The sequence below is a fragment of the Paraphaeosphaeria sporulosa genome, assembly GCF_001642045.1.
Source record: "Paraphaeosphaeria sporulosa strain AP3s5-JAC2a unplaced genomic scaffold CC84scaffold_1, whole genome shotgun sequence".
Taxonomy (NCBI): Eukaryota; Fungi; Ascomycota; class Dothideomycetes; order Pleosporales; family Didymosphaeriaceae; genus Paraphaeosphaeria; species Paraphaeosphaeria sporulosa.
In genome coordinates this window covers 5,325,047-5,336,760 of record NW_017253360.1, presented here as the reverse complement: position 1 = coordinate 5,336,760, position 11,714 = coordinate 5,325,047, and the positions used below count along the sequence as shown (strand labels likewise).

At 55.8% G+C, this 11,714-nt stretch overlaps 5 protein-coding genes across 5 annotated transcripts; 1 reads left to right on the top strand and 4 right to left on the bottom strand.

Moving 5' to 3' along the window:
- Positions 1 to 129: 129 nt before the first annotated feature.
- CC84DRAFT_184620 (uncharacterized protein) lies at positions 130 to 1,793 on the bottom strand. The gene is made up of 2 exons (XM_018185496.1): positions 1,392 to 1,793; positions 130 to 1,286 (listed from the first exon to the last, which is right to left on the bottom strand). Exons 1-2 carry the CDS (start codon positions 1,680 to 1,682, stop codon positions 273 to 275), a joined length of 1,305 nt encoding a protein of 434 aa, XP_018043530.1. The 5' UTR covers positions 1,683 to 1,793; the 3' UTR covers positions 130 to 272.
- A 1,831-nt stretch (positions 1,794 to 3,624) lies between these two features.
- CC84DRAFT_1078089 (tRNA ligase) lies at positions 3,625 to 6,099 on the bottom strand (the record flags this gene model as incomplete). Its single annotated transcript, XM_018173784.1, has 1 exon — positions 3,625 to 6,099. The coding sequence occupies one exon, from the start codon at positions 6,097 to 6,099 to the stop codon at positions 3,625 to 3,627; it is 2,475 nt and encodes an 824-aa protein (XP_018043529.1).
- Positions 6,100 to 6,526: 427 nt separating this feature from the next.
- On the bottom strand, positions 6,527 to 7,190 carry CC84DRAFT_1160372 (uncharacterized protein). Its single transcript, XM_018177482.1, has one exon. The coding sequence runs from the start codon at positions 7,056 to 7,058 to the stop codon at positions 6,711 to 6,713; it is 348 nt and encodes a 115-aa protein (XP_018043528.1). The 5' UTR covers positions 7,059 to 7,190; the 3' UTR covers positions 6,527 to 6,710.
- Positions 7,191 to 7,764: 574 nt separating this feature from the next.
- CC84DRAFT_1193095 (uncharacterized protein) lies at positions 7,765 to 10,404 on the top strand. Its single transcript, XM_018181274.1, has 7 exons — positions 7,765 to 8,047; positions 8,112 to 8,156; positions 8,264 to 8,363; positions 8,410 to 8,845; positions 8,895 to 9,554; positions 9,607 to 10,155; positions 10,206 to 10,404. The coding sequence occupies exons 1-6, from the start codon at positions 7,956 to 7,958 to the stop codon at positions 9,996 to 9,998; spliced, it is 1,725 nt and encodes a 574-aa protein (XP_018043527.1). The 5' UTR covers positions 7,765 to 7,955; the 3' UTR covers positions 9,999 to 10,155; positions 10,206 to 10,404.
- A 313-nt stretch (positions 10,405 to 10,717) lies between these two features.
- Positions 10,718 to 11,647, bottom strand: CC84DRAFT_1075152 (M6 metalloprotease; the record flags this gene model as incomplete). Its single annotated transcript, XM_018173707.1, has 1 exon — positions 10,718 to 11,647. A coding segment is annotated over one exon (930 nt), but the record flags the coding sequence as incomplete, so codon positions are not given.
- Positions 11,648 to 11,714: the final 67 nt, after the last annotated feature.

Below are 11,714 nucleotides of genomic sequence, written 5' to 3'. Positions count from 1 at the left end.
AAGGGAGAGAGCGAGGAGGAAGAAAGCAATGGGGAGTTGGAGAAAACGTGGGGTGCGGCTTGAGATGGAGCTTGCGGGAGCTTGGACGCGCATCCGATGTGTTTGCCAAGCGCTTCAGAGCCTCATTCAGCACAACGATCACCGGAGCATGCATTCGACATGTAGACCAAGGCATTGTCTCAGAGAAACACAGATCCTGATGTGGTACTTCCGAACTGAAAGCTTCGCCCGCACCTGTAGCAGAGATGTACCATAGGCATGGCTACACCAAATCAATGCATACGACGTTGACATGTAGCCATTGGAAATGAACGCTTCGGCCCTTCCCATAACAGCCACGCGCACACCCACGCATACCCCGTAAGCCTCTCGAGTATCTCCAAGATCCGTACAGAGAGATATCGAGATGCTAGATGCCGGCATCTACTCTTCACCCACACAAATTGCACCAGTCCTTCCATAACAAACGCAGCAGGCTGCAAAAGCCAGTACCACAAATTTCTCCCCCAAGCACAAGTCCGTCCAAGCCTCGTGTCCACCATAGCATGCATGACCGCGCTCAGCCCGAACACCAGAAACGACACCAGGATCCTCGAGAACGGCGTCCGGCTTCCGACTCGAAAGAATCTCAGAACGAGTGCAGCGTGGCTACTAGCCGATTTGTAAAACAGGCGGTGCCAATACAGAGACCAGAAGCGTCGGACGGTGTATGCATCGGAAATCCGACCATATAAAGGAGGCCATTCCCATGACTCGTCCAGACCGATGGACAGCCAGAAGATTGCAAAGGCATCGTGATACAAAGAAAGCAGCAGAAAATCGTGTGCCACCTTGTCGATGGCGAAGACGGCGCGAATATGGAACTCGCGGCTGGTGACCGGCGTTGCAGGTGTGTTGCCCATGGTAGTCTGGATCAGGCGTCGCACAATGCCCTCCTTGTCGCGCGTCCAGTCGCTAGGCCTCGGCGGAACAGTGAAAAGACGCTGCGGCTCCATGAACTCATAGTAGAGACAAAGGGCCAGGAAGTTCAGCAGTAGATAGCCACAGCGAACACCGATTCCAGCCCACTTGCTTCGCGCCGTGAGGTTGTGAGGTGCGCTAAGGAGTCTAGGACTGGAGTTTCTGGGATCTGGGGCTGAGGTCGGCTTCCGCGCCATCGACGTGTGCTTGATGCCGGGCCAGAGGTAGGGCGCTTCCCATTGCGTCCCGATGCCTCGGGCATTGAACACAGTTTTCCATCCTCTGTAGAGAGGATTCCATGTCGGCTGTACACAAGTCGGTTCAAGCTGCTAACTCGTCAGCGTGTCATACCTCAACGACAGTAGCCGAGCAGAGGCTCCTGAAGGGAATGTGCCACGAAACTGTAAGTGGCGTAGCTCGAGCATACGTACAGAGTTTGGTATGGCCTTTGTGCCGGGATTCTTGTACACCATCGCGAGAATATGTGACGCACAGATCAAGATATAGCGCACGTAGATTTCGTTGAAAATCATGTCAGGAGATAGGTCTGTTGCAGTTTGCCATGCACCATACCCGGCAGCGAAGACCATCATCACGCCCGTCCGCCTGCTGATTGATTCGGGGAAAGAAACGACGACGAGGCAGGTGAATGCCCAGACGAAGGACCAAAGTATAGGCTTCGCAGCCATTGAAAGTGTCCATTCGCCCTCATGGTCGCCCATATCTGACGGGCTGACGCAAACTCGAACCAGGAAGAGAGGGAGAAGGAGCCAAAGATTATGTGCCCAAAACTTCAGTAGGAAATAATCAAGACAGGCGTCAGAGAACCAGAAAGACAAAACTAGTTACCATATACCAACATCCATGTCACGTCCTCCCAGACACAGTGTAGGCCCGGCTTACGCATTGGCCTGACCGACCGGCTACTCCGCCAGAGCTCAGAGCTTAGTCTCGTACTGGATTCTGGTTCCCACTCCGTTGAAACCAAGCCAAGAGAGCTCTGCGTGTATACTGGCGCGGGTTCCATTGGTATCCACCATACACTCGCGCGAGACTGCACGACTCACGCATACACTCGCACAATTCGACAGTATACGCCGAGGTAGAGTAGTTCTGGACACCCTGCCAGCACAGTCGACACGAAAAAACCCAATCCTTTTCTCTTCCAAGACTATAGTGAATCTCTCCTGCAGGATTCATAGTCAGTGCAAGAAATCCTGCACGGTCTTGGCGGGCGGTGTCCCCCCAGTTTTTCCATCCACCCACGGTGGCTCATATGAAGCAGTTATGAGGCAGAATATAGTACATCGCCTGATACTTCTCGCACTGCATGCTCCGACTGGCAAGTTGAGCGAGTAGAGGCGCCTTGAAACTAGATCCAATTCACCGCATTGGGCGCCAAGAACAACTACACTGCTCGAAAACCACGTTCACGATGTGGCTGCAGCATTGCTCTTTTGCAGCAAGTCCTCCGCGGTGGAGCGTAGTGTAATAAGCAAAGGCCTGGTAAAAGAGTCAATAACTGGCCCAACGAGCAAGACTTAGGCTTCTTTCAGAGTATCAAAACGCTCCCGCACGGTTGTTGCTGGCGGGCTACGTGCGAGACACGTGGGCCAGAAGCACGCTCTTGATGACTGCTTCTCGATGCGTCTGCTGGGCCAAGGAGTCTCCACCGCGAGATATCAGGGCTGCCACCAGAGTACATATAAAGGGTACTCTGTCCCCCCCATCCCCATCCACAATCACTTCGCGCAGTCTCCCCAACCCGACCTCGATCCCTCCGCAAAAATGAAGTTCTTCACCCCCATCCTCCTCTGCGCCTTCGCCGCCATCGCCACAGCTAGGTCCTGCGTGCCAGGCTCTTTCAATCCCGAATGCCCACCGTACAGTCCATCTCTTACCTGACTCGTCGGCACTGCCACTAATGACAGCAGTCTCACGGGCGCGAAGCGGTCCCTCGGCCTCACCACCAAGGCGCGCGAATTCCTCCACATCCGTGCGGCTGAGCTGCCCCAGGCCAAGGAATAGATGTGACGCGGATTTGGCCGGCCTGGGAGCTGGAGGCGTGAGACACGCGTGAGGCACGCCTCGGTGTCGAAAACTAAGCATAGCATCGAAGATAAAAATAACCCAAGGAAGAATCGAGGGTAGAGACGGGTAGAAAAAGGTTAACAAACACACTTTTTGTTATCGAGCCACCGAGTTGTTCCCGTGATGTGATGAATATGTCAGCATTACCACTTACGCCTGCTCACTACACCCATACCAGGACAGAGGTTGGTCTGCACTGTTTCGTGCATGAGCAGTGTTCTGAGTGGTCCTTCTTCGCGAAGATATGCAGTTCTCTATGCTGTAGAGTTGGGATAGGATATTTGGAGCTGAGAAGATAATTCTCGTGCGCATATCCTCCATACGTCCAATCTCCCTTTTTCAAGCACTGCTTTCCCAAACCATTTCCTGCCGTAATCCGTTCAACGCCGCGCAATGCACACGCTACCCACATCAAGCCTCCACTTCCCCACCCATTCCCAACCAGAGATCCACCCGCCGTGACACTGGAAGGCCCCGAGGACGTCGTCACTTACCACCCCACCTGTACGATGCAAGCTTTAGCAACGGGCACGCAAATAATTTGCAAGAGGGCAGTATGTGCTTCTCGGCATCTCACCGCATCCTCCCTAGCACACCCCTCACGCTTCCATCGAGCACGACGCCGCCCTTGACACTGAGTTCGTGGATCCCCGTCTCCCCCCCAGACCCCTCGTTCAGCCATCGCTGTAGCAAGTCGTTGCTCTCCTTGGGCTTGATATCTGCGCTCGCCGTGCCAACCGTAACATGCGCAACGGGATTCACGGTCTCGAATGCCACCTCCTCGCCCCCCACCGCCGCTGCCCCGTTCAACCGCACAACGAAGCACATGATGCGGTCGTCGAAGACGAGACGCTCCATCTGCACGCCGCACTTGCCGAGTTCGGGTTCCCAGTTGCTAGCGTCGGCCTGCGCGACGGACGAGTGCAGCTGGGTCAGCTTGTCCCAGTACGCCTGGTTATCCGCCGCAGACGCGCGGTGCATCAGGGTGACATGGAACTCGCCCTGCACACGGCGGGTCTGCTGGAGGTGGCGGTATAGCCGCGCCGTCTGGGGGTCTGCGTTGTGGAAGAGGGCATCAAGGATGGAGTTGATGCGCTGGGTGGGAAGACGCACGGAGAAGTACTCCATCTTGGGCTGCTTCTTTGCGGCCACTGGCTGCTGTTTCTGGGATTTCTGATTCTGGTTCTGGTTGCGGTTGTTGTTGTTGGCGTTGCCGCCGCCGCGGGAGAGGTCCATCTTGAAGTCCGGCTGGTACTCGTGCATCGCCCAATGTATCGCGTCGTCCATGTCCGCGTTGGTAGGCATATTTCGGCCTTCGAAAAGGGCGGGATACGTCTCATATAGCTGGCTGATAATGACCTCGAGATTCTCGCGCGAATCGACCACGGGGTCGAGGTTGATGATGAGGTCGAAGTTCTCGTCGGGAGCCTCGGAAGGGTCAGCAGGCTGGAAGCGGTGCATAAAGCCCTCCATGATCTCGATGATTTCGTCCTGCCCCTTGGAGCCCGCCTGGATGGTCTGGTGGTTGTCACCGCGGGCGAGAACGCGACCCCGCGTTGCTCTCCGGATGTCATCGTAGTTGCTGCGGTCGTGTACGTAGTGCAGTGCGACGAAGCGAGCATCCTTTGCAGTCTTGAGGACGTCGTTGATGAGCTGGTCACGCTCGCGTTTTTGGTGGTTGTTGCGATCGGCGATGACAACCGGGCTGGTAACGAGCATGGAGGAAATGGTATCAGCAAAGACCTGACCACGACCCTTCTTCGCCTTCACGTTGTCGTTCTGGAAGTGGCCCCAGCCGAAAAGCTTCACCAGAGCCAACGCTAGTGTCGTCTTTCCACATCCGATGGTAGCAATAGGAACGAGTACAACACTGTTCTTGACCTGCTGGTTCTCAACATGCCCATTTTGAAGCTCCTGGCGAATAATCTCGGCCCCCGTCGTGCCCCGCTCGCGCAGGAAGTCGTCGCGCAATTTTATGATTCCGTGGTTCATGTTGTACCGCTTGGCCAGACCGGGATTCTGAAGAAACTGCTTGCGGGCGTATTCGAGGTACTCCTTGGTGATGGCCTGGTGTTTCTTGTAGCGCGGGGGCTTGCCAGCAATGATGGCTCTGGTGCACTCCCTCCACTGGCGGTACATCAGATACGGCTCCTCGAACTTGTACTTGAAAAACCAGTCTTCCCAGGGCGCGTTGTCAGAGTCTCGCGACTGGCACCGGATGACGAAGCCTTCGGTATCACGCCCGTTGTAGTTGCCCGTCTCGGCGATCTTGTCCAGAAACTTCTGAACCTTGGCTATGTCATCCTCCATGACATACTGGACCTTCTTCATGCCCCACTCGTCTGCGAACCTGTCGACCAGCGGGCCTGGGTAGGTGACAAAGTGCGGGAGGTTGAGGTTGATGCCGTGGACGTACAGGCCAGCCTGCTCGGGGGTATATGCCAGGACATGCTCTTCAAAGTCGTCATCGCAGAGCTCGGCGACCAGCGTGGCGTTCATCTCGCGCAGCTTCAGTGCCAGATCCTTCTTCGTCTTGCCGACCGTCGCCAGGTGCTTCTCGGCCCACCGCTCGCCAGCGCAGGCATGGCTGAGCTCGACGTCGCCGCGTGCACCGGTCGAGTGCTTGCTGCATACCAGCAGCGTGCCGTCGTCGAGCCCCGAGATGAAGATGATGCAGCCGTTCTCCTTGACGCTGAGCTCGTAGGGCCCGCGCGTCTGCTGCTCGACATTCCTCCACTCCGTCTTGCGCACTTCGCCGTGGTTGAAGAACTTGTCGTATCCGCGCACGGCAATCTCATCCCTTCCGTCCAGTGTTTTGTACGTGAAGAGGCCGCGTGCATACGTGGGCAGGTGCTCCTTCTTGTAGTCCCAGTCGTTCATCTTCCACGAGTCGACGGAGCGGCCATTGGGCAGGGGAAACGTGTGTTTCCGCACCGAAAAGCCGCTCTGTTTCGACGTCCTGCCCTTGTGGCCCTCGAGCGCGTGGATCAGCTGCGTGACCTCCTTGTGGTCCTGCGGCACGTAGGGCGCCGTCTCGCGGTGCGCCATGATGGCGGTGGTGAGGACTGGGGAGCGCACTCGGGCCGGCCACAGATTTGTTATGGCGGTGGTGAGGCGCTGGGCTAGCTGTGGGGTTGCGAGTAAGCGGGCTGCGGGCGGGCGTGAACAAACAGAAAAGAGTTCGCCGAGTTTAAAGCAAGCCGCCATTCAGGCAGCAACGAGGCACACCAGGGGACGGAAGGCGTGTGGGGTGACTCATGCAGCAAACACGACAAACAAGGGCGCCTCTTACCGGGGTTCCAGCGATTGATGAAGAAAGGGCGGAAGCGCGTATTTCAGAGTCAGCGCGCAGTTGCACTTTTTGGAAAGAGGTACAACGTCACAGTCAGTGCGGCGGCGGTGCTTCAGCCACACGGCGGGGTCCAAGTCCTGACCCCGCCACGCCACGCTAAACCTGGGCATCACAACATGCACACCTCTAATGGATTTTGGCAATATGCCTGTTATCGAATCATTGTCCAAAGATTGCGTCGAGGTAGTTTTCCACTAAAGAGCACCGTCAGCACGGCCGCAGCATCCGCGACGAACCTTCCACTACTTGCTCCACGCCGCCCTGCACTGATCAGGCCGATCAGCAGGTGTCGAAGGCATCAATTGATTTAGCTTTCTGTCTCTGCAGTAGAAGAACTTTGCAAGTTCTGCTTCTCGGCACGCCTTCCCTTCCCCCTTCCTCTCTCCGCCTCCTCCCACAGCATCATCGCATTTCTTCTCCTAACCTCCGCCATGTACGCCGCCTGTTCAGCGCTCAAAGGTCGCGGCGCAGGCACTTCTCGGCCTCGGAACCCAGTCATGCGGTCCATGCCGTAGAGCATCGCAATGACGAAGCCCGTGCCCAGGAGCACGAGGAGCACGATGGCGTTGGGCGGGATCGCATAGCCCATGTTGTCCGCTCGGTCGCGTTTGGATATGGGACTGAGGATGGTGTGGGGTTCGGTCGGAGAAGGCATTGTGGTTGTTCTGGGGCAGAGTCAGCTGGGTGGATTGTCATGTGCTGGTGCGAGAAGAAGACACCTCTGGACAACAGTATGGGGAGAGGATCGAGGATGTATTTGATGTTTGACAACAACAGCCAATTCCTGATCTAGTTTGAGATAGTTTCCGGAATCGCTCGAGTATTCAAATGGTTGAATCCATTCAACATTCGTCTTGAGAGGAGAACAGAAGGCGGCATTCTATGTGCAGTAATACACTGATGCGTTGGAATGTTGCCATTTTTTGGGCTCATCGTTCACAAGTACGCTTCCGCCCCTGGGAAGCTGGTTCACCCAGGTACAGCCTGCTCGAAACGGCTAGCTAATTCGCACATTTCTACATGTGTAATCCCTAGCTGAATGACAGTAGTCGTACATTTCTGCATCTAGCCTAGCTTACAAGTTGTAAAACCTCATTACCAGATGTCTCCTTACTTTGCTCACAAAGCGGGAAAGATAGTATTCCCTAGCCGCCACACGCGAATCCGAAACAGGAAATGTACGAAGGCCCTTGGAGGATTCTACGCTAATCTCCAGCAAATCAGCTTCGCCAAAACCCCATATTCTCGACACGTCAATGGCCAGAATTTTGCGCACGTAATGTCTAGCCCAAATACGGATTAGCTGCTCAACGAGCTCAAGGAGAGCAGTGTTTCCCTGCGAAAACATCGTACTCCTCAGTCCCAAGCACCCTCCTGCATCCAGTATCATACGAAGTTCACGGAATCTAACCGGTCTGAGAATACCGATTGGCCTATCACTGTGCTGTAGTTCCCACCAAGGCAACACCCTACTGCGTAGAAGCGTCTCTACGTTCGTTGCCATAGCGCCGGTTCTCGTGGATCCACATCTTCCGGGAGCGGTCTGAAGACGATGCCGCCCCAGACTCTGATCCTAGAATTCCAAAGCTTGAAGAGGACCCGGAGGTATGGGTCCAAAGTCAAGACTGGTTGCTTGACCTGCAAGTATGTTGACAATGCTGCTCTTTTGGCTGAACTCATGGGTCTGAGGATGACTAACTTGGAATAGATCTCGGCGCATCAAGTGCGATGAGAAAAAGCCGGCGTGTCTCAGGTAGACGATTGTTCGTTATGTTCGGGCTGTGCTTCCATCGGCCTTTTCGATAAGCGAGAGCTTCCTCGATGCTGCACGGTGCTGTGAACCCTGACTGACTTTGGAAGGTGTACTAGCACCAAACGTGTGTGCGATGGCTATGTAGAAAGTGGAGCAAAGCAGCCGAAACGCTTGCCGCCTGGCGTAGCTTCCCCTCTCCAAGATGCTGTAAGTTTTCATCTTGTTCTTGATACGTGTCGCTCACGACACGCAGCGGGTGACTCAATCGTGGCCCGAAGAAGGTCTACCATACCTTGATTTCTACTATCACTGTGCCATAAGAACCCTTTCCAATCGCTTTGACAATGGCTTCTGGTCTCGAACGGTGCTTCAAATGGCTCGCTCAGAACCATGCATTCGTCACGCGCTGGTTGCCCTGAGCTATCTTGCGAAAACGGAGCCAGGAAACTTAAAACATGCTCACGCGAGACTGAAGCAACAAGACCAAACCTTACATCGGTACTACGGCAAGGCTGTTGGGTCGCTCGTTGCACGATTGGCCGAAAAGTCATGCACCATAGAGGTCGGTCTTGTGGCGTGTTTAATGTTCGTCTGCATCGAGTTCATCCGAGGAAACTTCTTGCCTGCGTTCACTCATCTCCACAGCGGGCTTAGAATACTGTCCGAGCTACCTACCATACGCACTCACGGTACGTAATTGCAGAACGACCCCTCCAGAAAGCTGACTATCTGCACAAGGTCTCCGTCCACGTACACCACCACCAACTCCATCAAAGTCCGACACAGTCAGTATCGCTGCCTCAAACGGCCTTCTCCATGACACCCTCATACCCATGTTCATGCGCAACATCACTCCCGCAATGCTCTTCGGCGCTCCGATCGAAGATCTCTTCGAAATCCCCACTCCCGACCCGTCTGCCTACGACGTCCCCTTCTCCACCTTCCACGAACTGCAAATGTCCAGCTTCCAGCTCCGCAACGCCTCCGCCCTCTTCGCCCGCAAAATGGCCACCAGAATCTTCATCAAGGCGCCGCTCACCGCCGAAGATTTCGCGCGGCAGTCGCAGCTGCTCGACGCGCACCACGCGTGGTTCAGAGCACTGCAGAAGCTGGAGCAGGCCGCGTTCTTGACGCATGAGGAGGAGATCATGGCCGCGTCGCTGAAGCTGGGGTACTATTCTACGTATATTCTGATTGACTGCTCGATGAGTCTGCGGCAGTCGAACTTCGACGCGCACATCGACTACTTCAAGGCGATCAACCACAACGCGAAAATCGTGCTGGACTCGATGGGCATTGCGACGCCGCCTCTGCCCGTGTCTTCAGGCACGCGACGGGGCCTGTCGAGGAAGTTTGCGAGCGCAGCGAAAGCCGCCGGCGCGAGGGACACGAAGGCTGGTAAGTTGATCTTACACAGGCAGAGCGTGAACGCATGCTAAATCCCTTCAAGGCGCACACTTCACCTTCGAAATCTCCGTCGTCCCGCCCCTGCACTACGTCGCTACCCGCTGCCGCCACCCCCTGATTCGCCGCGAAGCCGTCGCCCTTCTCAAGACGAACCCCCCACGCGAAGGCCTTTGGGATGTTGACACGCACATCGCAGTGGCGGAGCGCGTCATCGCGATTGAAGAGAGCGTGCTGGACCCCGTGACGGGGTGGCCTGTCGAGTCGGCGCGGCTGTGGTGCTCGGTGCACGACGGCAAAGGGTACTCCGAGGGGAAAATCCTGGTGACGTTTGCGTTTGCGGAGTGGGCAGAGCAGAGGGTGCCGCGGGTGGATGACTTGCGGCGGCCGGATGGGGGAGATAGGGCGGATGCGCAGTGGACGGAGAAGATAGGGTGACTCGGGGCGGGGAAATGGTGGACGGAGGAGGAGATGCACTTGTATATATCTCGGGGGCATTGGTCCGAGTATCTCGTGTGAGCGGGCGGTGAAGTTGTGGTTGCAGTATGTGAGGAAGTTGGATTGCGTGGGCCCTGCTTTTGGCAGTGTGCACATGGTACGTAAAGCTTGTTTTCTGGGTCTAGGGTGTATCTGACGAGCCGTGAGACTACACGATGCCTTCGGATCGACAAAAGATCCGACGCAATCGAACTGTTGCTACTATGGGTATAGGGCAGAGCGGTCGCTCACGTGGCGAACTACTCACTGGCCCAGCTTCTCGCATCTCCCGCTTCTGCTTGTGGGATGCTCTGAATTAAGCTCTTACAAGCACACTCGCAACTGATTCTCTAATAAGAGACGGTGTACGAAGCTTCGGAGTGTTCTTATCGGCGAGAGATGTGGTCTGGAGGGATGATGATGTTTTTGATATTGTAGATTGGGTCATGAGATGAGATGAGATGAGATGAGGGAACGCAAGGAAAAGCGGTGGTGAGCTAGGAGCTGAGGAGGGGCAGATTCGCCTGCGCCGAAGCTCCATGTACAGAGCTGGTTGTCGTATTTCCAGCTGCGGTCGCTATTCTGACCGTGTACGCGTCGTCATCTTTCTTTTCAACGGACAGCGTCAGACTCCAGTCGATGACCGCCAGTTCGCTTCCTACGCCCAGCGTGCCATTGTGCAATACCCGTATCGGCCCTTGCAGTGTCTCTACCATTGTGTCGATAGTGTACACCACAACGCCAGGCTCTGCGCCCTTATTGTCGACACCACCACTCGACCGGACCTCCAGAACCATTGCTTGTGTCTCGTTCCTCTTCAACACTACTAATTTGATCTCCGTGCCTTGTGTTTCAACCGGGTAGATCGTGTGGAACGATGTACTCGCCCTCTCGTACGTCAGACATTCGATCTGCGCATTCTCCAACCACCCAAGCCGCCACTTGTCCCACGCAAAGTACTCGGGATACACAGCGTTGATGTTCCCCATGATGCTGAAGCCACCCACGTACAACCCTACCGCGCCAGACGCGGGGTACAGATCTGCGAGACACATTACGTGTCCCGTCTCATGGTTGATGAGTTTGAAGCCCCATGTCTTGTACGCGTCATAGCCTACGGTAACTGCTTTCTTCGCGACAAACGCACCGTCGCGCGTCGTCACGTTTCCCATGAAAGTCGGAGAGTACGTGATATTCGGCGCATTGCGTGTCGCGACAACGTACAAAACATCGACCGGCGCCGGATCTTCGCCTGTAGCATCCACATACGATGCGAGCGCGTCCTGGATGTAGGCCTCGTGCTGCTCGTAGGTGATGCCGCGGTTCCAGGCGTAGTCGCTTGTGGTCCGGGGCATGCGGTGGAACTGCGAGGTGTCGGCTTTGGCGTCGATGGAGAGCTTGCCGAACGAAGAGGTTCCGTACCAGGTGCTCGCGTTTGGGAAGAAAAAGTCATAGAGGCCGGCAGTGGTGTCGTTGCCGGCGGGCTGGTCAGCGAAGTCGACGAAGATCATAAATGCGCGCATGGTTCCGGTGCTGGAGACGCAGCTCAGGTATTCTGGGAAGCCGTGGCCGATGCTGAGATAGACATCTGGGGTCGAGGGGAGACGACATGCGGAGGAGTCGCGCCTGAGGTGGGAGATGGTTGCTGGGTTGCAGGATACTTGGGAGATCGTCGCA